Here is a 24,018-nt window from a genome sequence, read left to right on the forward strand (position 1 = left end):
TAAAAACATTTAATTAAAAAAAAAAAAAAGAGCTAAATTGAACAGAAAGAAATACTGATGGTACATGGAGGGGATTATAATCATTGTAATGAAACAAAGTATATGATTTGTTGACTGTAAAACTGATGATCTGCTCTGTAAACTTTCACTCATTCACAATAAAAACTTTAAAAAAATGCAAACAAACAAACAAAAAACCACCTATTAAAACATCTGATTGTCTCACTATTCATTGGAGTGAATTGGTTTGTATGTGTGTCTATGGGTGTGTCAGAGAAAGAACTACATAGCCTTAGAGTCTGAGCCCACCCATTTATTGGCATGTGTGTTAGAAGGGAGAAGAAGGGAAGAAGAAAATAAGAAAGTGAAAGAGAAAGAAAATATTCACTTACAGGATCTTAAAACTAAGAGAACTGATATTAAATTGCTTATCGAAACACATGATCATTTATGATTAACTTAGAAATGTCAAGATTTTGTTTATCAGTGATTATTTAAGCATTTTTCCTTTGGTTCTCTGTTCTCCAAATTCAGTTTTCTTACACATACAAACATACACACAGGTAAGAGAAGTTCTGGCAGACAAACCATATATTGTTGTTGTTGTCAAGCGCCATTGAGTCGATTCCGACCCATAGCGACCCTGTATAGGGTTTCCAAGGAGCAGCTGGTGAGCTTGAACCGCCGACCTTGCAGTTCAAATGGCTTTGCGGTCTGGCGCATTAACCCACAGAGTCATCAATTATTTGTTTATTGAAGGCAAAAAAATTATTCCCTATCTTAAATTTTTCCAATTTCCATGAACTTTACAGATCTTTACAATACTGATAATTAACAATCTTACTCTAAAAGGAAAACCTATAAATGTAAAGTGATTTTTGCCATACACAGCCTAGTTTTTTAAATGTCAAACTGTTTATAAGATAATGGCAAAAGATAATGGTATAGGTTATATCTGCCTTTGAGGTTCTTTACAAATCAATGACGGCATGACAAACCAACAGAAAATTTGCCATTAACTACTCAAAAGAAGAGGGAGAAATTTGACTTTTATGACTATAAAGAGAGGACCTTTATAAATACAAAATTATTCACATCTTTCCTTCATTTCAGAAATGTTAACTGAGTACATACCATACACCATGCCAATGTAGTAAGTAAGGATACATTTGGTGTTTATGATGTGTGTCACTGAGTTGATTCTAAGATATAGCAACCATATATGAGGCCCAGTAGAACTGCCCCATAGAGTTTCCTAGACTGTAGTCTTTACAGGAGAAGACTGCCAGATCTTTTCTCCCATGGAGCCCCTGGGAGGTTTACACCGCCTACCTTTTGGTTAGCAGCCAAGCACTTAACCATTATGATGCCAGGTTCAAGAATACATACCAGGAAAACAAAACAAAACAATATTAATAAAAAGACATTGTTCTTCTGGAGTTTATATTCTACTTGGGACACTGAGAAGTTCACAACTTGTCACCTCATACCACTATGTAAAAATCACAACCTACCTGTAAGCTGCCGCCGTCTACTTCTGGTTGTTTCACAATTCCCTGAGCAGGGTGTAAACTTGGACCAGGTAGTGAAGGTGCAGTCATCACGACATGGAACCGTGCACTCTTGCACAAGGGAGGGCATGCCATTTGTCTGCTTGAGGCATTCCATTATTTCTGCCAACTGGTTGTCATCAGAAACACAAGAGATAGCTAAAAAGAGCATGGATTCTTTTGTTATTATTTTGATTCAATCATTCAGCTGCCAGTTCTTTGACAAAAACAGAATTTCCTAATGTTGAAAATTTGGTTATCCTCGTGATTGCATAAGTTGTTTAACATAGCTCACTTTATTTCTTTCTGGAAATTACATTTTTATCATTGCCGTTGGAGGCATTTAAGGATTTAATTGGTTTTCATTATTAATTCAAACCCTGCACTGACAACAAACAAAATAACTTCCAGTAATTTATTATATGCCCTGCATCTGAGCATCTGATCTCTAGGGATCACAAAAAATTAGGAGACAGACTCAGAACAAGAAAGGAAGATGCAGACAAAAGGGAAAAAGACAATCATAAGTCATAGGAACTATGCCAAGATTAAAGAGTCCTGGAGCACAGTGGGTTAAGTATTGAGCTGCTAATCACAAGGAGAGTGGTTCAAATCTACCAGCCACTAAGCAGGAGAAAGCTGAGACAGTCTGTCCCTGTAAAGATTCATCATCTTGGAAACCCTAAGTTCTACTCTGTCTTTCAGGGTTGCTAGGATTCAGAATCAACTTGCAGGCAGTGAGTATCCTCAGAATTGATTTAACGTTGTTTGCTTGATGTAATGACACTAAAAGGCTTGGTTCTATTTAAAGTAGTTAAGAAATATTAAGTAAAAGTTTTTTATTTCTCTAAAAAGCACAGGCATAATCTATCCAAATAATTTCCATTATAAATATCCAAGCAGTTGCAGCTAACTCTTTGAATTTTCTCTCATATGTTTTTTGAACTGGAAATTCTCTAGTGATAGGATAAAATAACTAATAACCTTGAGGCAACATATTTATGAATTTTTAAATTTTTTCTTTGATTCTTAGGGCTAATGCCATGAATTTTATTCAATGATGAAAGTATGTTTTTGGTAAATCTTTATTAACTGATTAATTATGGGCTCTGTGAGGACATACCTTTACATTTTATATTCTCCAGTCCAATGTTTCTCAACCTCATTACCATTGATATTTTATATTACATAATTATTTGCTTATGTAATAGGTTTGCCTTGTACATTTTAGGATACTTAGAAGATTCCCTGCCACTCCCCTGATGCTAGTAACCCCAACACTCAGGTTGTGACAACCAAAAACATCTCCAGAGAGTAACAAATACTCTTTGAAGAGAACTACTGCTCAAGACTGATGTTTAGCAATGGGTGTCTATGAGAATATACAGAACCAGTCATATCTCTCTAGGTCTCCTGCATCAGCAACTCTAGAGGAGAAGTCCAGGAATGTTATGCTTTTAAATATTCCAGATGATTCTAATCCAACCGATATACTGACCATCCATATTTGGATGTTTGCTAATGGATGTTTGCTAAGTTCATTATCCTAAAGAATCCACAGCTAGGGACCATTCTTTCGAAAGTTCTTTAAAACTATATGCTACAGGGAATAACAAAATCATTGTTTAGGATCAACATTGTTAAGAATTCCTTATGCAAAGTTTTCTATGACCGGGTAAGAGTACATAGGGCCTCCTCTGGGTTGCCCATTTTTCATTTATTCATTCTAAATTTCTTTCTTTATTCTGAGCATAACATAGAACACATCTATCCAAATACCATAAATCTATCTTCTTTAGAATTTACGGAAGCCAAGTGCATCTAATGTTTTCGCATAAACCAATTAGCTAAGATGACAATTTTGTTGTTGGTTAAGTGCCATGGAATAGGTTCCAACTCATAGTGCCCTTTTGTATAGGGCTCAAACAGACCTTGAGGATGAGTGCTTATCCTCTGACACCACACCAGGATTCCAAGATGAAAATAGATGAACACAATACTTCTTAATCTGTAAATCTGCTTTATAGCAGGTAGGGTTATTAATTCACTTTGAATTTTAGTTTTATATTCATATCCAACTGACAAAATCAAATGTACAACAAGTCAACAGCACCTGCATTTTCTTTGTTGGGGATATTGCAGTCAATAATGGTGACTACAGCAAGATACTTTATCTTAAGTAGGGTACAAGCACAAGCTATTTGAATTTCAAGATTATATAACCAACTTTCAGTCAATTTAGAAGAATTTTCATCTTACCAAGTATTTTTTTTTTACAAGATTACAATGTACTGAGTAACAGAGAAGAATTTTTAAATACTTTTTTTTAAAGTGTTGCTATCTGAAATTTAAACTTATAAATGAAAAAAGGGAGGATTTTTTTCCCCAGTGGTAGGAAATAATTTATAATATTTTATTCATTTTTATATCATTCATTTGAGTAAGTATATGAATGGGACATGAAGATAAAACACAACCTCAATGATATTTTTAAGGTCTACAAATTATCTAAATTATAAAACTCTGAATCTTCTGATACAGCAATACATCAAGAATGAACTGCCAGAAATTCAAGCCGGATTCAGAAGAGGATGTATAAAAAGGAACATTATTGTTGATGTCACATGGATCTTGACTGCAAGCAAAAAACAGCAGACATACAATGCTTCACTGACTGTGTAAAGGCATTTAACTGTGGGGATCATAACAAATTATGGGTAACTTTCAAATAATGAACATTCCAGAGCATCTAATTGTACTTATGTAAAATCTGTACATAGACAAAGAGGTAGTGATTCAAACATAAAAACATGAATTAAAATCAAGAAAGCTGTGCGTCAAGGTTGTACCTTTTCACCATATTTATTAAATCTGTATGATGAGTAAGTAATCTGAGAAGCTGGTTTATATGAAGAATAACATGGCATTAGGATTGAAAAAAGACATATTAACAACTTGTGATATGCAGATGACACAACCTTGCTTGCTGGAAGCCAAGACAACTTGAAACATTTACTGATGATGATCAAAGACTTCAGTATGGATTATACCTCAACATAAAACAAACAAAAATGTTATCCAATCCGTGGCATTTTCAGTTACCTCATATGCATGTGAAGGCTGGAAGTGAATATAAAAGACTGAAGAACAAGTGATGCCTATGAATTATAATGTAGGTGAAGATTATTGAGTATATATTATGGGCTGCTAGAAGAACACACAAATCTTAGAAGAAGTAGAGCTGAATGCTCCTTAGAAATGAGAATTGTGTGACTGTCTCATGTAGTTTGGGCTTGCTCTCAGGAGGGACAAGTCCCTGAAGAAGAATATCATGCTCAAAAAAGTGGTGGATCAGTGAAAAACAGAAGACTCTCTGCAAGATGGACTGACATAGTGGCTCTAACAATGGACTCAAACAATGAATGTGAGAATAGCACAGGGCTGGGCAGTGTTTTACCCTGCTGTAGAGATAAGGTTGTTATGGGTCAGAACTGACTCAAGAGTATCTAACAGCAATAATAAATTTATGAAAGTCTGTATTACAAAGTTGAGCTTTTTTTTCATTAATGAAGAAATGGAGAAATTAAGCATGGCTACAGCAGATGATGGAACTCACAGACATTGCATTCACATAGCATGAGTGCAAATTCCAATGTTAAACACCTGGGGTTTATACAAACTACAATAAGTTACCTAAATTCTTTATGCTTTAGTCATCTTATCTTTCAAATGGGTATATTAAGAACACATATTAAAGAGTTTTGAAAATTCTTAAAATAGTATCCGACACAGACTAAAGATTCAATAAATGTTATTAATTATTATAATCACCCTTTATAAGTATTTCTAATTATAAGCAGGCTGACAGTTCTGGCATTTATAATTGTGCACACTCTCATTCTCCATACCATATTAGTTCCTTGATCAACTGATAAGAAGAAAATCTTCTTTAGGATTGTCACCTAATGCTGGCACTGCAATGTATAATCACTACTAATGAACTGGATAAGAAGACATACCCTAAATACATTTATCCTGGATAAGCACTCAACCTCAAGGTCAGTTACAATTGTAAGGTCGGTGGTTCAAATTCACCAGTTGATCCTCGAAAACCCTATACAGGGTCACTATGAGTCAGAACCAACTCGACTGCACACAACAACAAATACATTTGTTACATTAACAGGATTGTGTGGAGCAAATCAGATCCATGACTTCTGTAGAATTAGGTTAGCAGCACAGTCTAACAAAGATATTAGAGATCTTTAAGAGGCACAGGGAGTCCTGGTGTGGTGCTTCAGGTTAATGCGATGGACTGCAAGGTTTGTTTGAACAACAAGGTCAGGGGTTCAAGCTTACCAGTTGCTCCTCAGAAATCCTACAAAGGGTCAATATGAGTCAAAACCCACTCAATGGCACTTGACAGCAACAACAAAGGGTATAGGGAATCCTGGTGTGGCACTGTAGGATAAACATTTGTCCACAAGTTCGGTTCAAACTCACCAGATGGCACTTAACAACAACAACAAAGGGGCACAGAAATGTCACAAAGGTGTGGTGTGGACTTTCACATTATCCACATTAGTTTGAGAACCACTACTCTATGTATTATCCACTACCAAGGATCTTTCACTTGTAATCTAAGGATGAGTGCTAATTGTCACAGTCACATCATGTAATCACTGCTTAGGCCAGGACTTCTGCTTCCCAGATTTCTTCAAGTTCAGGAATCTAATTTCTTTTCTAATATAAAAAGAATCACTACATGAGGAAGCAGTTTTAGTGCCATCAGAGACAGCTAAGTAGGAAAGGCTCTATGGGGGAGGAAATGAAAACCCAGAGACGCTGAGCTCACGGAACAACACCAGAGCTCTGGATCTAGCATAAGGTCCAGGGCATCAGTTTCCCACATGCACAAGTAGAAAAATCATGATATATAGGAAAATATTGTGAGTTAGGAATCACTCGAGACGGGACTCACTCTGGGACCACCCCACCCAGGGGAAGTTCAAAGGGTGGGGTTACAGCCAGACCAACTGAGGGAACCAGTGCTAAAAGCAGTGCAGTGACATTTGCAAAAGGAGGTGAAGGGGATTCTACACATTTTTTCCTCCTCTTCCTTGTCACGAGCCTTCTTTGCCCAGCTCAGATACCTTCAGGCGGGTGGGTACACACTCCCCTATCCAAAAAAAAAGTACAGTGCTGACCCCACAGTTTTCCCACGGCACAGAGAGAAAGAGCTTGCTAGTTACTTATGACATCAACCTCCGGGTCGCAGCACTAAAATTAATTTGTGCACGACTGTTTACTTCAGCCTATCTAGCAGGAAAAAAGCAGGTCTGTCAGGCCTGACAGACAAATCATATGAACAATCTATGAAAACACAACATAAAAGGACGTAACTATCTCAAGAATTACGCTGTGCAAATGCAGATACCTAACTGACCTTAAGAGACAAAAATAGTAGACAATCTTACTCCCATTAACTTCTCAATTTCTGTCTGTGCACCTCTACGGTGGTGACTAGAGGAGCGGCCTGAACAATCAGACACCCCCATCCACTGCTGGATGCTTCTACAGTGCAAACACACTGTCTGTGTAGTAAGGCGGCTGGACAGTAGGATACAGTTTTACTTTTGCTTCAAAGTGGTGGGTTTTGTCTCTGCTTTTATATTCCTTCTGCTTTTGGTCCTATTGATCACACATTTTTCCTGGAAGTGAGAGCTTTTTCTCCCTACGTTACCCAAGAATTGACAGCAGTCGTGTCCATATAGCCAAGTTACAAGCATACCCCATAATATTCCACCATTGAGACAAGAGCCCAAAACAGCTGCTAAGCATTACATGTGAAAAGGGAAGCCTATCTCCTGATCATATCCACCAGGAGACACCCAGTAAGCTTAATAACACAACAACAAGCATCCATTTAAGCATTAAAAATCCATATAACTACTGGAAATGACCAAGAAAGCAAAACAAAAGATCTCAAAATATGCCCCAAAACTGAAGAGTAACTGAAAAAAATGATCTGCAAACAGACAAAACTCCCCCTAAGAGGAAGAGCAGGTTTTGAATTTTCCTGAGAAGGAATTCAGAAGAATGATATGGAAACCAATTCAAACGCTTTGAGAAGGGATGAAAGAAAAATAAGGAAGAAATCAGGAAAGTACTACAAGAGCAATCAAACAAGATTGATACAGCATTGGAAACAATTCAAAACCTGCAAAAAGAGGTCCAGATGATTAATAATAAAATATTAGAAATAGACGACACACTGAAAGGGGAAAGGAGAATAGAAGAGATGGAAGCCAGAACTAGTGAGCTGGAAGACAAAGCTCTCAATACTGCTAAGATAGAAGAGCAAGTAGAAAAAAGGATTAAAAAATTTGAAGAGAGTCTAAGATTTATGCTGGATAACATGAAGAGGAAGAACTTAAGAATTATTGGCATTCCAGAACAGGAAAAATCAGAGAAGTCCACAGAGGAAATAGTTGAAGAGCTTCTGGAAGAAAATTTCCCTAACATCTTGAAAGATGAGAAGATAAATATTCAAGAAGCTGAACATACCCCAGAAAGGATAGACCCCAAAAGAAAGTCACCAAGACATAGAATAATCAAGCTCGCCAAAATCAAAGAAAAGAAGAGAATCCTAAAAGTGGCCATGGAGAAGAAAATTGTCATTTACACAAGCAAGCAAATCAGATTAAGCTCTGACTATTCAGAACAAACCATGCAGACAAGAAGGCAATGGGTAGAGATATACAAAACCTTAAAAGAAAAAAATTGCCAACCAAGAATCGTCAATGCAGCAAAACTATGAATGAAATACGATGGTGCAATCAAAACATTCCAGGATAAACAGAATCTACGACATTTTGTCAAAAGCAATCCAGCACTTCAAAACATCTTAGAGGGACTTCTTTGGATTGAAAACCAACAAGAACAGACAACAACCAGAGATTGACAAGCCTGGCAACATCACCTGGAACTCAGTCAACAGCAGAGTTCAGAATGGAACAAAATTACAACAATGAATTCAAAGGAGCTGGGAGGTCAACTGAAGATAAAAACAATATCAATGTCAAAGAAGGGATAAATGTAGGAACAGAGATCCAGGCGGTGAGGTAGTCAGGTAGATTACAGGATACAATAGATTCTCTTAAATGGAGATAAAAGTTAAAAGACTACAAGGTAACCCCAAAGAAAGTTAATACTTAACAACTTCCCATGAAAACGCACTTACAAGAATATAAAGCAAACATGAAAACTAAGAAGAAACTGACAAGAAATAGCACAAAAAACACAAATACAGCACAAGAAGGCATGCAGAAAAAGGAATGGACACTATCAAAAAATTAATATAATTGTAGCAATTAATTCATACCTATCGATAATTACATTTAATATCAATGGATTGAATGCACCAGTAAAGAGACAGAGAGTGGCAGACTGTATATGAAAACAAGATCCTTCAATATACTGCCTGCAAGGGACACACCTTACACACAAAGACAAAAACAGATGAAAAGTTAAAGGATGGAAAAAAATATACCAAGCTAAATGCAACAATAAACAAGCAGAAGTGACAATTCTAATCTCTGATAAAGTAAACTTTAAGACAAAAACCAGCATAAGAGATAAAGAAGGACATTATCTCAAGATCAAAGGGTCAATTGAGCAAGACGACATAACCATAATAAACATCTATGCTCCCAATGAAAAAGCACCAAGATATATGAAGCAAACCTTACGAGAATTGAAGAAAGAAATAGATAAATCTACAATTATGCTGTGAGATTTTAACATGCCACTTTCAAAAAGGGACAGAACAACCAGAAAGAAACTCGACAAAGTTACAGAGGAACTAAACAGCACAATCAAGCAACTTGATCTCATAGATGTGTGCATAGCATTGAACACAACAGCAGCATCATATACTTTCTTCTCCAGTGCACATGGAACATGCTACAGAATTGACCGTGTGTTAGGTCACAAAGCAAGCCTCCATAAATTTGTAAACATCAAAATACTACAGAGCATCTTTTCAGATCACAATGCTATAAAACTACACATCAACAACAAGAAGACTAAGGAAATGCAGTCAAATACATGGAAACTGAACAACACCCTGCTGAAAAGCAACTGGGTAAGAAATTAAACGTGAATTCATAAAGTTCCTAGAAACAAACGAGAATGAAAAAACAACATACCAAAATCTCTGGGACAAGGTGAAAGTGGCGTTGAGAGGACAGTTTGTTGCAATAAATGTGCATATCCAAAAAGAAGAAAAAACCAAAATTAACACATTAACACAGCATCTCCAACAATTAGAAAAAGACCAACAGAGGGAACCTACAGTCACCAAAAGAAAAGAAATTATAAAGATAAGAGCAGAAATAAATAAGATGGAAAACAGAAAAACTATAGGAAGAATCAGTAGGACAAGAAGCTGGTTCTTTGAAAGGATTAATAAAAGTGATGAACCACTGGCAAACCTAATAAAAGAAAAGAGGGAGAAGACAAAAATAACTCGCATTAGAAACCACACAGGCGATGTCACAATGGAACCAAGCGAAATTAAAAGGATAATAACAGAATACTATGAAGAATTGTACTCCAACAAATTAGAAAACTTAGAAGAGCTGGATGCCTTTTTAGAAGAATATGACCTACCAAAACTTACACAGAGTGAAGTAGAAAACTTGAACAGACCCAAAACAAAGGATGAAATTGATCAGGTTATCAATAAACTCCCAACCAAAAGAAGTCCCCGCCCAGACAGTTTTACTGGTGAGATCTACCAAACATTCAGGGAAAAGCTGTCACCAATTCTACTCAAATTATTCCAGAATATAGAAGATGATGGAAATCTTCCTAATACTTTTTATGAAGCAAACAGCCTAAGTGCCCATCAACTGAAGAATGGATAAACAAACTGTGGTACATACACACTATGGTATATTATGCTACCTTGAAGAACAAGGAAGCTGCAAGCCACCACATAACATGGATGAAACTTGAGGACATTATTCTGAGTGAAATTAGTCAGTCACAAAAGGAGAAATACTGTATAGGACCATTATCATAAAAGAGTAAGAAAAAGAACCCACACTAAAAGGGGAAACAATTATATAGATATATTTGCTGATCACCAGGATGTACAGGATGAGAGGAGGAGAGGGAAGGGAAGACAGAGCATAGGGTCAGGAATAGACACAGGATAGCTTGGGTGTGGGGAGGTGGCGCAGGGGGACAATTCACAAGAAGGGGTAGGGTAATGGAAGAACAAAGCTGATGGGAGAACAGGTTCACATGGGCTAAATGGGTCAGAGGTAAATGATGATGTATGCACAACCTTGGAACAACAGGACTCCAGGATACAGGGATTGAGGCATGGTTTGAAGGGTTAAAAAAGGGAAATCATGTTAAGATGCTTAGCTGTCTTTTGAATCTTGGTTTCCCTTGCCCACTATTGTAAAATGGACACTTGAGGTAGGGAGAAAGGAATAGCCAGAATCATTACTACAGAAAGCTTATAAATCCATCTTTAGCCTATAACTGATTGGAATATCTTAAAGAGGACTAGAAGTTGCCCAGTGAAAGAGGTTCCCTGTGGAGCCTTTACATTCCAGAAGACCATAGGTGGAATCCAGAACCCCATCCAGAATGGACAGAGGTAGGAAATTTTCACTGGAAAGGATGAGTAGACCAGCCTGGAGTGGCTAGAACAACAGAAGATACTTTGTGAAATAAAGACTGGCAGGAAAAATCTGAAACAACAACTGTAGTCTGATTGATTACTACAAGAACAAGTAAGTTGTTTGCCTGGGACCCATCAAAACAAGTGGTCAGGACCCCTCAGAGCAAACCCCTCCCACGACTGAGACTCAAGGGAATACATGAGCACACATGTGGTCTGGGTGGTGACCACGTTGGTCACTGATAAGAAGAGGGGGAGAAAGAGCAATGAAGCTGCGAGCTAAGCCCGACCACATTCAATAGACCCCTGTGAACCCAGGTGGAGACCTGGTTGGCCAGCAGTATGGCAAGACCTGGGGACTCCTGGGTCCAGAGGCAGTGACATGGCCACAGAGGAGTAGAGCGAAAAGTAAAGCATCCAGCTGATATGAAGTGAGGGGAGATGCACAAGAACACTCATACTTGCAGATATTACCCACATTACCTGGCTTTGATGGCTGGATGATCAAAACTCGAGTAGAAGAAGAAAGGGGGCGGGGGGTAACCTGCTATGATTTGATGAAATTTACCTATACGTATCAGGCTGATGAAAGGAAATGGGGATAAGTCTATTGTGGTACAAAAGTGAATAATTGCCATCAGGACTGATTGTGAGGGTAGGAAATATAGAGGTAGATGTTTTTTGACAAGATGAGGAAAGTGATTGATTTTGCAGCTCATGAGCAGAGGTCCCATCAAGTGAGAAGAACAGAGTGTGGGACTCTACCCAGAGAAGCAGTGATGCCAGGTATGGAGACAGAGATGATGACATGGAGAGATGGAGCAGCTGGGGACACTGGACTCAGGGAGGGAGAAGGGCTGTGTGCTGGCAGCTGCGGGGCGGGCCTGTGTGGAAGGCTGTGTGGTGTACTCTTTGGTTATTTGATGATGCATGGAGGGGATTATAATCATTGCAATGAAATGAAAATACAATAGGATAAGTGTAAAGTTGATGTTCACCTATGTAAACCTCACAATTAAATCTTAAAAAAAAAAAAAAAGAATCACTACAAATGAAGTTATCACAGAGAATTGATTGGTCAGATACCTGCTATTTAAAGGAACTCATCCTGGGTTCCTTGAAACTGCTGTTGTTTTGTACCAACAAGTTGGCTCCAATTCAGCAACCCTGTACAGGACTTCCAAGGAGTGGCTGGTGGGTTTGAACTACCAACCTTGCTGTTAGCAGTCTAGTGCTCATCTTACAACATCACAGTAGGACTCCCTGAGTCCCTTGGATCACAGCAAATCATTTGCAAGGAGCATTCTAGGGGAACTATTTCTCTTTAGATCCCTTCCTTTTCTTTTCAACACATTCACCTTAAGCACTCAAGCCTGCAAGCATGATAGCTAGCCAAGGCATTATTTTCCCAGGGCAACTCAGTGCCATAGAGTCTCCTCTTCTATGCAGATCCATATGCAGTATTTCATGTACTGTACTATACAAGTGGGAGAATTCTTTTCCACAAAAAAAGGTCGGGGCATTTATTTCTGACTGTGTCTTTCATATATCTCTATGTGAAATGAATTGCCTAATAGTTAATTATATTTCATTTATTCAAATTAAAATTTTATCTTTACTGAATAATAATTTTCAGATAAAATAATTATAAATTGCTCAAGAAAGACCTCATTGCTTAGCCTTGCTTGGCTTTTAGCTATCTTACTTTCTAAGCATATAGTCCTCAGAGTAGCTGACTGCATAGCTGGGCATCTTTACTCAGCAATGCTGGAGAAGCAGGTTTCTGAGCCACGTGAATCCGACAGGAGCTCTCAGAGAAGAGCAGTCACTTTGGAGCAGAAAGCTTTACCGTTCTCCCATGGAGCAGCTGGCAGGCTTGAACACGGTACCTTGTGGTTGCAGACCAGCGATTATTATATGAAGCTACCGCACTCTGCCAGCAATGTACATAACACATAGAATTGAGCAAGTACTTAATCTTTCTCCTAGTTACAAGACAGACTTGGGTGAAAGGCACCAAAAAAATGTTATTTAGAGCACTCAATCTCTAGGTGGGTTTGATCTGTAAGGCTGGCAGTTCAAACTCAAACTCTATACAGGGTCACTATGAGTCAGAATTGACTCAGTGGCACTTTAACAACAAAAACAGAGTGGGAAGAAGAGTTACTAATTGAAATTTTTTGTTCTGATTTTTTTTTTTTTTCAATCTCAGAAGTATGAAAAGGAATACTTAGCATAAAATGAACAGTGATCTGAGAAGTTAGCGAGAGAAATAAAAACAAGGTCCTGTATTAATTCTCACTGTCTCTGATAGCCACTTAAAACAAAACAAAACAAAAAAGAACTGCCAATAATGCGACATGGCCACCAGCCTTCGTAGGCCAAAATGACAACTAAAATCAGCAGATTATTAACCATTACTAAATGGTTGGTCAGTCTGCCCCCATCACCTCTAAACTCCGACATTCAGACATGCTGTGATAAGTTTTTCTTATTTTCAATTAAGATATAAAGAGGGCAGGGTTTAATGACCTTATGATAAGAAATGACAATGTCCTGCCAGGGAAGACTAAATTAGTGATAGAGTCTGCTACCTCAGATCTGTCAGTTTTTATCACCTTCACCAAGGACACACATATTGTTTTTCTGAAGTTGCTGCTGACCAGAGTTCACATCTAATAGCTGAAGGAAAGGGTAGAAATCATTTCTTTCAGGAGGTCATGATTTCATGATTTTCAGGAAATGCGGTGACATGCCGGAAAACTGGAAGGACTCTATCAATCTAACTGTCTCCGTCCTGCAATAATCAGCTGCTTCAGTTCTGGAACAGTGCTTAATTTAAATGCACATCCAGGAACTGCATGGGTGGGCAACAATTGCTCTGCTCAGCAAATGTTTATATGACATGCTCTACCGCTCAGTGTCTGTTGGATACAGAGGTGAAAGAAACATCTTCCAGAGAAATAAAATTTCAACACACTTAGGGAGTTTCAGCGTTGGAGCCTTCGTCCCAGGAAGTGACAAAAGTCTTCCCAGACACAGGGGCACAGGAAGGATGTTTATGAAGGGTGAAGGGGAACAATATGAGGTGTCCTAGTCTTAGGACACCTTGACACATGTGCAGAGAAACAAGTGCTGTGATTGGCTGGCCTCCTAGTCTTGTGATTTACTTCTCCTTTTATAAGACTCAAATAGTTACAATTACAAGTTCATTATCTGTAGTGAGGTCACCACTTTAGTGACTCTGCCCTAGCTGCCCCTAACATGTGTAGGTCAGTTATAACTAAAGTTAAGTGTTAGGCCATAGACTCTAATTTCACAGATCCAAAGTGTATAAATCAAATTACTAAATATGTAGTAATACCAGTTCTATTTTCCTGCTTTACCAGATATATCTTCATAATGACTTTGAAGGCTAGGACCCAATATAAAACTCTCAGATCAGGCGGGGATGTGGTTGTACAGAGATACCAGACCCGGGCCTGCCTCCCTTTTCTCATTCCCAGCTTGATTCCAAAGAGCTCTTAATTTCTCATTTCAAATGAAAAAAACCAGCCAACTCTTAGGCATCCCTCAGACTGACGAGTGTACATGTTTTAGTTTCTTAGGATTGCCAGCAGAAAGTATCACGAGGTGGGTGACTTTAAAGAACAGAAATCACTTTTCTGGAGGGCGGAAGTCTGAATTCAGGGTGACAGCAGGCTGCTCTCTGTCAGCTCTCTGGGAAGACCCTCCTTCAGTTTCTGGCTTATAGATGGCAGCCTCACACCATGTCTTCTTCTGTGTGGACGCTTCTGAGTAGTTTCAGTGTCTGTTCTCCCATTTAGTTACTGATTACAAGTGGGGCTGCTAACTTCAAGGTCAGCAGTTTCAAACTACTAGCTGTTCCATGGGAGAAAGACAAGGCTTTTTCTGTTCCTATAAAGATTTACAGCTTCAGAAACCCTATGCAGGGTTGCTATAAATCAGAATTAACTCCTCGGCACACCACCACCCAGAAGTGCTGATGTGGTGCTGAAGCTTAATGCACTGGCCAGCAAAGCCTGTTTGAACCGCAAGGTCGATGGTTCAAGCTCGCCAGTCACTCCTTGGAAACCCTATACAGGGTTATTATGGATCGAAACTGACTCAACTGTACATAAGAACAACAAGAAGGAAGGATTCAGGAGCCCTGGTGGTACAGTGGGGTAAATTTTGAGCTGCTAACTGCAAAGTTGCTAGTTCAAACTCATCCAATTTCCTGTGGGGAAAATAGGCAGTTCTACGCCGTCCTATAGGGTCGCTATGGAGTCGGAATCGATGGCACCTAACAACAGCAAGCACTGGGCAGAGTTTAGACAGGGACTGGATAGGGTTGTATGGATTTTAGTGGGACTTCCATCTGCCTCTTAGACCCCAACCAAGTCAAAAAAAATAAAATAAAACAAAAACAACAAACAGCTGGAAGCCAGCTCAAGCAGAGACTTTAAGGCATAGAGGCCAGGTTAGGGCACTTTATGCAGAGCATATGTATGATCAGAACTCCACTGCACTCCAATGTGCAATGAAAAGATCCCTTCTCTATTTCACGGACTGCTGCAATCTTCCTCAAGAGCTCCCATTCTACTAGGTAATCAGAAAAGTTAACAAAGCTATTTAATGCTATTTCAGTTTTAGCCATCTTAATTAGTTTTCTTTTTGTTTAAAATAGTTCTTTTCAGGTAAATGTATAGTTTCTTTTTCAACCACTGTTTCTTCCTAGTGTGGTGCTGTAGGATGAGCATTGGCCTCCTAACTGAAAGGCTGGTAGTTCAAACCTACTACCTGCTCCTTGGAAAGCCTAGACAGAGACACTGGGAGTCTGAACCAACTCGAATGCACTGAACAACAACAACCATAAGAACAATCCCCTCTTCCTGTGATGGCAGGCAACAAGTGTCCCTCTGGGTCTCTGCCAACTTCTGCAATAACAGTGACCTTTCCCACCTGGTGACCACTTGTTTGGTGAAGTTCATTGTTAATGCCTTAGGCTGAAGAACTCGTGATCAATTCACGCTCAACCTGGTCTGGGACCTATAGTACTATGGCTATCTTGCCCCATCCTACTTCAATGTCTGATGGTGGAGCCTATCCTCCTGAGAACTGGGTTTGATTCCCATGAAATCAATGACCTCAGAGTTTCAAAATATATTCTCCAGTTAATCCTGCTAGACAAGAATCCAGGATTATACACCTTCCTCGGGGCACGTGGGAACTTGTAGAGACTCTCAGTGACACAGGGAACTCTGAGAACATGGGGGAGTTACCTGAAGTCTTCCTTCTGTCTAGTTACCCACCCTATATTTGAGTGGGGACCTCCAGTAGAACAATCTTTCTAGAGTATCAAATATAGGGTATGGCATATCTATCCTTAAGCTTTTCACGTTTTCCTTAACCAGACTCTCCACACCAAGGACATTAGATTAGGCTTGAGTAAGCGCAGACATACATATATTCTTTCCTTTCCACTTCCCTCTTCCTTCTTATCATCTGCTGTGGTAGGAAAGGAGCTCTGGTAGTGTAGCGGTTACATGTTGGGCTGCTAACTGCAAGGTTAGCAGCGTGAAAATACGAGCTGTTCTGTGGGAGAAAGATGAGACTTTCTGCTCCTGTAAAGATTTACATCCTCAGAAACTCTACATAGGGTCTCTATGAGTCGGAAATGATACCACGGCTCACCACCATCACCACTGTGGCAGGAACAGGAGAACTATTATATTCTAACTATCTGAAAGAGAAAGAGCCCTGGTACTGTAGTAGATTACAAACTGGGCTGCTAACCACAAGGTCAGGAGACCTACCAGTTGTTCTGTGGGAGAAAGAGGAGGCTTTCTGCTGCTGTAAAGAGTTACAGCCTTGTTAACCCTATGCAGGGCCACTAAGTGTTGCAACCGACTCCATGGCACATAACCACCACCACCAAACCCTAAGCAGGGTCACTATGAGTCATAGTTGATTCCACTGCACATAACCACCACCGCCATTATCTGAAAGACAGTTCTATATCACATTCGTCTCATTCTTGAGGTGGCATTTGTCTGTCCCTTTGCCTGAAGTCACAATGGCAGAGGGGTTCCAAGAGAAAAATCTGATTGGATTTAAGGTATGAATTAAGAAACATTTCAATATATATACTAAGCCTGCCTTACACATGCTTCAACACTACATATAAGACTTAAAAGAGCTGAACTTGTTACTAGCTTTTTTTTTTTTTTTTGTCATGAAGCTGATTCTAAATTGGTTTGGTGCTGCATGTAGGACAATGTGCTGGATCACAAGGGTAGTTTGAACCACAAGTTCGGCAGTTAAAGCTTACCAACTTCTCCTTAGAAACCCTATATATGGTCGCTATGAGTCAGAACCAATGGAGTCCTGGTGTGGTGCTGTGGGCTAATACATCAGACTGCAAAGTCATTTGAACTGCAAGGTCGGTGGTTCAAGCTCACCAGCTGCTCCTTGGAAACCCTATACAGGGTCACTATGGGTTGGAATCGACTTGACGGCACTTAACAACCACCACAACAACAATAACATAGGAGTGCTGGTGTGGTGCTGCAGGGTAAGCAATGGACCATAGGTCAGTTTGATCTATAAAGGTGGTGATTCAAATTCACTGACCACTCCTTGGAAACTCTATGAGTCAGAACCAACTTGACAACACTTAACAACAACAACATAGGACAGAATGTGCTCCTCATGTGGCACTGTAGGATCAGCACTGGATTGCAAACCACAAGATTGGCAGTTCAAACCTAACAGCTGCTCCCCAGAAACCCTAAACAAGGTTGCTATTGATCAGAACCAACTCAATGGCACAAAAACAAATAGGACAGAATGGAGTCCTGGTATGGTGCTGCAGGATAATGCACTGGACCAAAAGGTTGGAGGTTCAAACCTACCAGCTGCTCCTCGAAATCCCTAAACAGAGTCACTATGGGTCAGAACCAATTCAAAGGCTTTTAACAATAACAAATAAGAGCAAATAGAATATTCCAAAGGGTTTCCAAGGCTGTGATATTATGGAAGTCGACTGCCTCATCTTTTGTCCGTGGAGTGAGTGGCTGGTGAATTCAAACTGCCAACATTGCAGTTAGCAGTCAAGCACTTAACCACTGTGCCACCAGGGCTCTTGACACCACTGTTGTTGTTAGGTGCCTTCCAGTTGGTTCTAACTCAAAACTAGGCTATGTACAACAAAATGAAACAGTGTCCGTGTCTGTGCCACCCTCACTATTACTGATACGATTGTGTTATTGTTGCAGCCACCAAGTCCATCCATCTCAATCTGAGTCTACCTATTTTTGCTAACCTCTTCTTTTTTCTAAGCCTAATGTCCTTTTTTGGGGACTAGATCTTCTTGAAAACATGTCCAAGGTACATAAGATCAAGTCTTGCCGTTCTTAATTTTAAGGAGCATTGCATTCTGGCAATATTCTTCCAAAACAGATTTGTTTCTTCTTCTGGCACTCAATATTCTTTGTCAACACCACAATTCAAAAGCATCATTTTTCTTTGTTTTCCTTATTCATGTCCACCTTTGCACTCATATGAGGCAAATGAAAATACCATGGCTTGGATTGTGTATATCTACTCAAAGTCACAAGGAGCTCTGGTAGCGTAGTGGTTACGAATCGGGGTGCGAACTGCAAGGTCAGCAGTTCGAAACTACCAGCTGCTCTGTGGGAGAAAGATGAAACTTTCTGCTCCCTTAAAGATTATGAGGCATTTTTCACTTGGCTCTTATTCAAACAAATCAATTTGGAAGTTGAAGCCAGTTCTTGCCATACCCGGAATGCTTTCGTTTTCCCCAACTATTTGATCTCCCCATGTAAAGCACAGTGTGTGGGAGCAAAGTATTTGGAGACCTGGTTTTTCAAAACTAGAATTTGAGGAAAATGTGTTATTATTATTATTACACGCTGACTGCCATAGATGCAACTTTTGAGAGGAACAGCATGAGTTGTAGAAATTGAATTAAACAATAAACCTGTAATTGCTTGTTAGGGTGCTTTAATTGACTCATAAGTACCATATGCGAAGCTGCGTGGCTGCAGGATTCCAATTACAAGCTTGCTTATGGAAAGATACAACTCATTTTGCATGTTGGAAACATGTTTTCCAATTATTGTTGCCCTCTCAGAAAAAAATAACTTTTAAATAAATAAGAACTGCTTAGTAAGCTGATAATGTATACTTAGTCCCTAGGTAACCTCAAAGCACTTTATTTAGGATCTAGTTGTTGTTGTTGTTGTTGCATACTTTTGAGCTGATTCTAACTCTTAGTGGCTCTGTATAGGGTTTTTGAGAGCAGCTGGTGGGTTTCAACTGCCAATCTTTCAGTTACCAGTCCAGTGCTTATCCTACAGTGTCACACTAGGGCTCTAGTACAAGACTAAAAAATGTGTGGTTGGAAAATGTCCTTTCATGTCATTCCAAGGCACACACTAATTGTTGTTGAGCTCTCCCCCAAAGGGTTGTTCCCAAATAACCAAAGGAATGTACATAGGTGTTTATTTCCTTACTGAAAAACATGTATAGAAATACACGTCATGGAAAGAAAGAACAAAATACAATTAACAAGTAATTCATAAATTAGATATTTGCTTAAAAATGGAGTGTAAAACCCAAGAAACTCCACAAAGAGTGTTCTAGATCAAGCTATCGAACCATGGTTGGAAGCATACTGGTTAGAATCAGATCTGGGCCTTGGGCAGTGGGTGATGAGGTGAGGAACACAAGAGGGAAACAGGAGGTTCCAGACATACTTGCTAAAACATTTGGAGAACTTGAGTGGAATTCTATGCTCAATGAAGAAAATAATTAAATTGTCCTTTATGTCCTTCACTAAGACAAAATAAAGGAGCTCTGGTAGCGGAGTGGTTACGAATCAGGCTGCTAATCTCACGGTCAGCAGTTCAAAACTACCAGCTGTTCTGCGGGAGAAAGATGAGGCTTTCTGCTCCCATGAAGATTTACAGCCTCAGAAACCCTGTACAGGGTCGCTATGAGTCGGAACCAACTCCATGGCACATAACAACAAGAAGACAAAATAGGAAGGAGCCCTGACAGTATAGTGGGTTATGAGTTGGGTCACTAACCCCAAAGTCAGCAGCTCAAGTCCACCAGGTGCTCTTCAGGAGAAAGATGTTATTTTTTGCTCCCATAAAGACTTACCACAATGGAAACCGTACACAGGGTGACTATGAATTAGAACCAACTCAATGGCACTTAACAACAACAGGAAGACAAAATGTAATTGGACAATGGTATTTATCTGAAAATAAGTGATCTTGAAGTGACTCTGACTTTGTTTTTGTTAGTTGCCATATAGTTGATTGTTACTCATGGTGACTGCAGGTATGCAGAGTAGAACTGCCCCACAGTCAAGGCTATGGCCTTTGGGAAGCAGATTTCCAAACCTGTCTTCCACAACTCTAGAGAGGTTCACACTGCCACTCCCTTGACTAGTGGTTGAGTGCTTATCCCATTTGCACTGAAGTGGCTTACTGTTGTTCAGTGCCATCAAATCATTTCTAACAGATAGCTACCCTGTATAGAGTTTCCAAGGAGTAGCTGGTGAGCTTGAACCACTAACTTGTGGTTCACGCTGACTTTCCAGTCTAGCGCATTAACCAACTGCACCGTACCAGGATTTATTTAACCACAATTTCCATTAACCATGATGAAACCATCTAAAACTAATACATAAGTACAAAAAGCCATTGCAAGAAAAGTCCCATAATTCCCAACCATACTACCCCTTAAACTACATCAAATAAACATACACTCTCAATAGAAATAGAGGGTATTGTTGTGCAAATTTAGCTTCAGAGAAGTTTCTTAGCCATGCCTTCCATTTAGATTGACTCTCTGAGCCCTGCCTCTTATAAGAAATATTAAACCTGCATTGAAGAAAAGCACTGTCAATGCATACAAATCATCACTTTCAGCAGGGCTTTTGGCAGAAATCATTCTAAGTTAAGTCACTGGCAGTGAACATGAAGGAAGTCTTTGTAACCAAGATTCTTTCCCTGTTTTACAGCACCTTAGGGTAGCTTCATTTATCTCAATTGACTTTTTAACATTAAAAATAATTCAACAGGGATTGGCAGATAATGGGCCTGGGGTTTCTCAGAGAATGTTATGAAAGCATGCTAAAACAAGCTAAAAGTATGGTTGCACAACTTGGTGAGTATTCTGAAAACTACTTTAAAAGGGTGAATTTTAGGGTATGTAAATTATAAAATTATAAAATGGTCCTAAAATATTACAAAGGTAACACATTATTATAATCAGAAGTCATGCCACAGAATCTTGCCAATCTGGCATTGCATTTCCAGAAAAATGGGAATCACGAACCTATACCAGTTAGCAAACAAATAATTCTCCTAGAAGTTCTGCTGAAAACCACTGACGGTACCCTGATAATCAATGATGTATCCCAGATGTGGAATTAGGATTTTACAATTAATGCATTTTTTACAAGTGCTTTTGACTTAAAAAAAAAAAAAAAAAAAAAGTTTGTTTATTATTGAATTTTGTCCTTTAGCAAGAAAAACACAAACAGAAATAAAAATGAAAAAATCATCATCTTTATTTTTTCTGTGGTGCTGAATTTTGCAGATTACTTCGTATGAGGATATAGTAAAACTACAAACAAAGAGTGTTACAAGACAAAATTTTTGCACTAAGAGGACTCACAATCACACAGAATGTTCAATCTCTATCATGTGGGAAATAAAATCACTAAATAAGTATTTATGAGCCAACTGCATTTGAATGTATTTAGAATATATGAACATTGCAACAGTGGTTGCAGTTAAATATCTTACTATATTATGAATATCTGTTAGGTCAGAACTTCCCTTAGAAATGTGTTTCTTTTTCCCCTCCTTTCCATATTACACAGCCTCATTAGAAGTGTAAACTAGTGATGAGACACTTTCTAGTCTTTCTAAGACATTTTCCTCATAAGCACTAAAAAAGACATCAAAACAGATTTCCTCAGAAATATCTCCAACCTTGAAATTCTATATCTTATAATGAATGACATCCTCAATTCAAGCTGTATGGATTTATTTTTTTGCATTTCTTTTATATATTTTGGGGGAAGAAATCACACACACTTCATTCTACAGAATACTGCCTATAACTATGTACTACCAGTTTTATGCTTCTCAAGCCCCTATTTTATAGACACGTACAAGGGAAATATATACTTGGCAGGTGTGAAAGAATAAATATGCTAATTCACACAGTGCATGTGGAAGGAGGTTTATTCCATTTTTGAAAGAATATGGCAGTATTTACATAACTTTCACCTGTATCACTTCGAACAGCTGTTCGGTAACCAACTTCCAAATCAGAAAAGAAAGGGAGAGAGAGGAAAAAAAAAAGGCTGGGTAGTTTTTCAGTGGCTGTGAGTTTGATAGATGGATGCTGCTTTCATTACCAGATGCACTCCCCATAAAGACACAGGAAGAGTTGGGCCAAGTGCTACAGAAGGTATCAAAGGTTTTAAAAATATACCTACTCTTGAGGTATGAGAGGTTAGACCCTTAAAGCCTATGCACAACTGACATTTATAACTACATCTGCCATGAAATAGGGTATTTTGAAAATGAATGCTGTATAATTTGTCAGGAAGCTAAACTTTGCATCATCTATTCATTCTAGTATCTGTAACTAAGTAACAAAAGAGATGTGTGTGACCTTTGAATTTAGTAATAATTTGGTGTTTTTTATTGGAAAAAAAACAAACCTGCATAAAGCCAGAATATTATCTAATTGCTACAGAGAATCAAGGAATTAGTATTTATCCACATTTATTTTCCCTATTTGTCAAATTGTGTTACATTGTGTGTATAAGTATGTGTGGATCTGTCTACTATAACATTCTCTAAGGAAATTTTCTTTTCCTCCAAATTAATTCCTTTTACAGATCACTCTGAGTAATCATGTTTTTATGTGGAATCATAATTACTACCATTATAATAAATTGACTCTAATGTACAAGGCTGAGGCCGTGTCAAAAGGCACTTGTTTTTGTTTTATTTTTATTTGTTGCCCACTCCCTCCATAGAAGAGGCAAGGTACTGCTGAAATAAGCTTATTCACTTTTATTTTCTCTTTGGCCTCCCTAGAAACCTTGCTTTGCTACATTCTTCATCAAATAAAAATGTGTTACAACTTAATTACCTTGTAGAATCTCAAACTTAATGAAATTCTATAATGTGAATGTGAGTAACAGTGGATTCGGAGTATTATACTGTAGTTCGTATGTACTAATATATACATTCACAAGTCAGACAGCTTACTCTGTTGCACAAGACTTTATAAGGAAGAACATACTTTTTATATTATGTCTCTCTCAACATCCCCCCAAAAATCCCACTGCTATCAAGACAATTATGACTGATGGTGACCCCATATATTATAGAGTAGAACTCTTCCATAGGGTTTTCTTGGGTATAATATTTAGAGAAGCAGATTGTCACATGTTTATTTTTGGCACCTTGGGTATGTTTGAACCATCAACTTTTAGGTTAGGAGCTATTTTGCACCACTCAGAGACAGATAACCATATACCAAGGTAAGTAAGCAAGTATTACTAACTACTAGGTTTGCAGTTGATTACATATGCATGATTTATTTCAAGCACACCATATTTAAATGTGTCTCTAAAGTCAGTGGCTGGCTACACACAAGTTCTCTCAGTAATATATTTGTTTTAGTTCTGTTAGTGTGACT

General features: G+C 38.6%; 1 protein-coding gene across 1 annotated transcript in view; it reads right to left on the reverse strand.

Moving 5' to 3' along the window:
- Positions 1-24,018, reverse strand: part of THSD7B (thrombospondin, type I, domain containing 7B) — a 904,077-nt gene that overhangs the window by 419,029 nt on the left and 461,030 nt on the right. Inside the window, exon 12 of the mRNA XM_006834598.1 lies at positions 1,515-1,709. Within this exon, the coding sequence (XP_006834661.1) occupies positions 1,515-1,709 (195 nt within the window). The remainder of the gene's footprint in view (positions 1-1,514; positions 1,710-24,018) is intronic.

This window comes from Chrysochloris asiatica, unplaced genomic scaffold (genome assembly GCF_000296735.1).
Source record: "Chrysochloris asiatica unplaced genomic scaffold, ChrAsi1.0 scaffold00012, whole genome shotgun sequence".
Classification (NCBI taxonomy): domain Eukaryota; kingdom Metazoa; phylum Chordata; class Mammalia; order Afrosoricida; family Chrysochloridae; genus Chrysochloris; species Chrysochloris asiatica.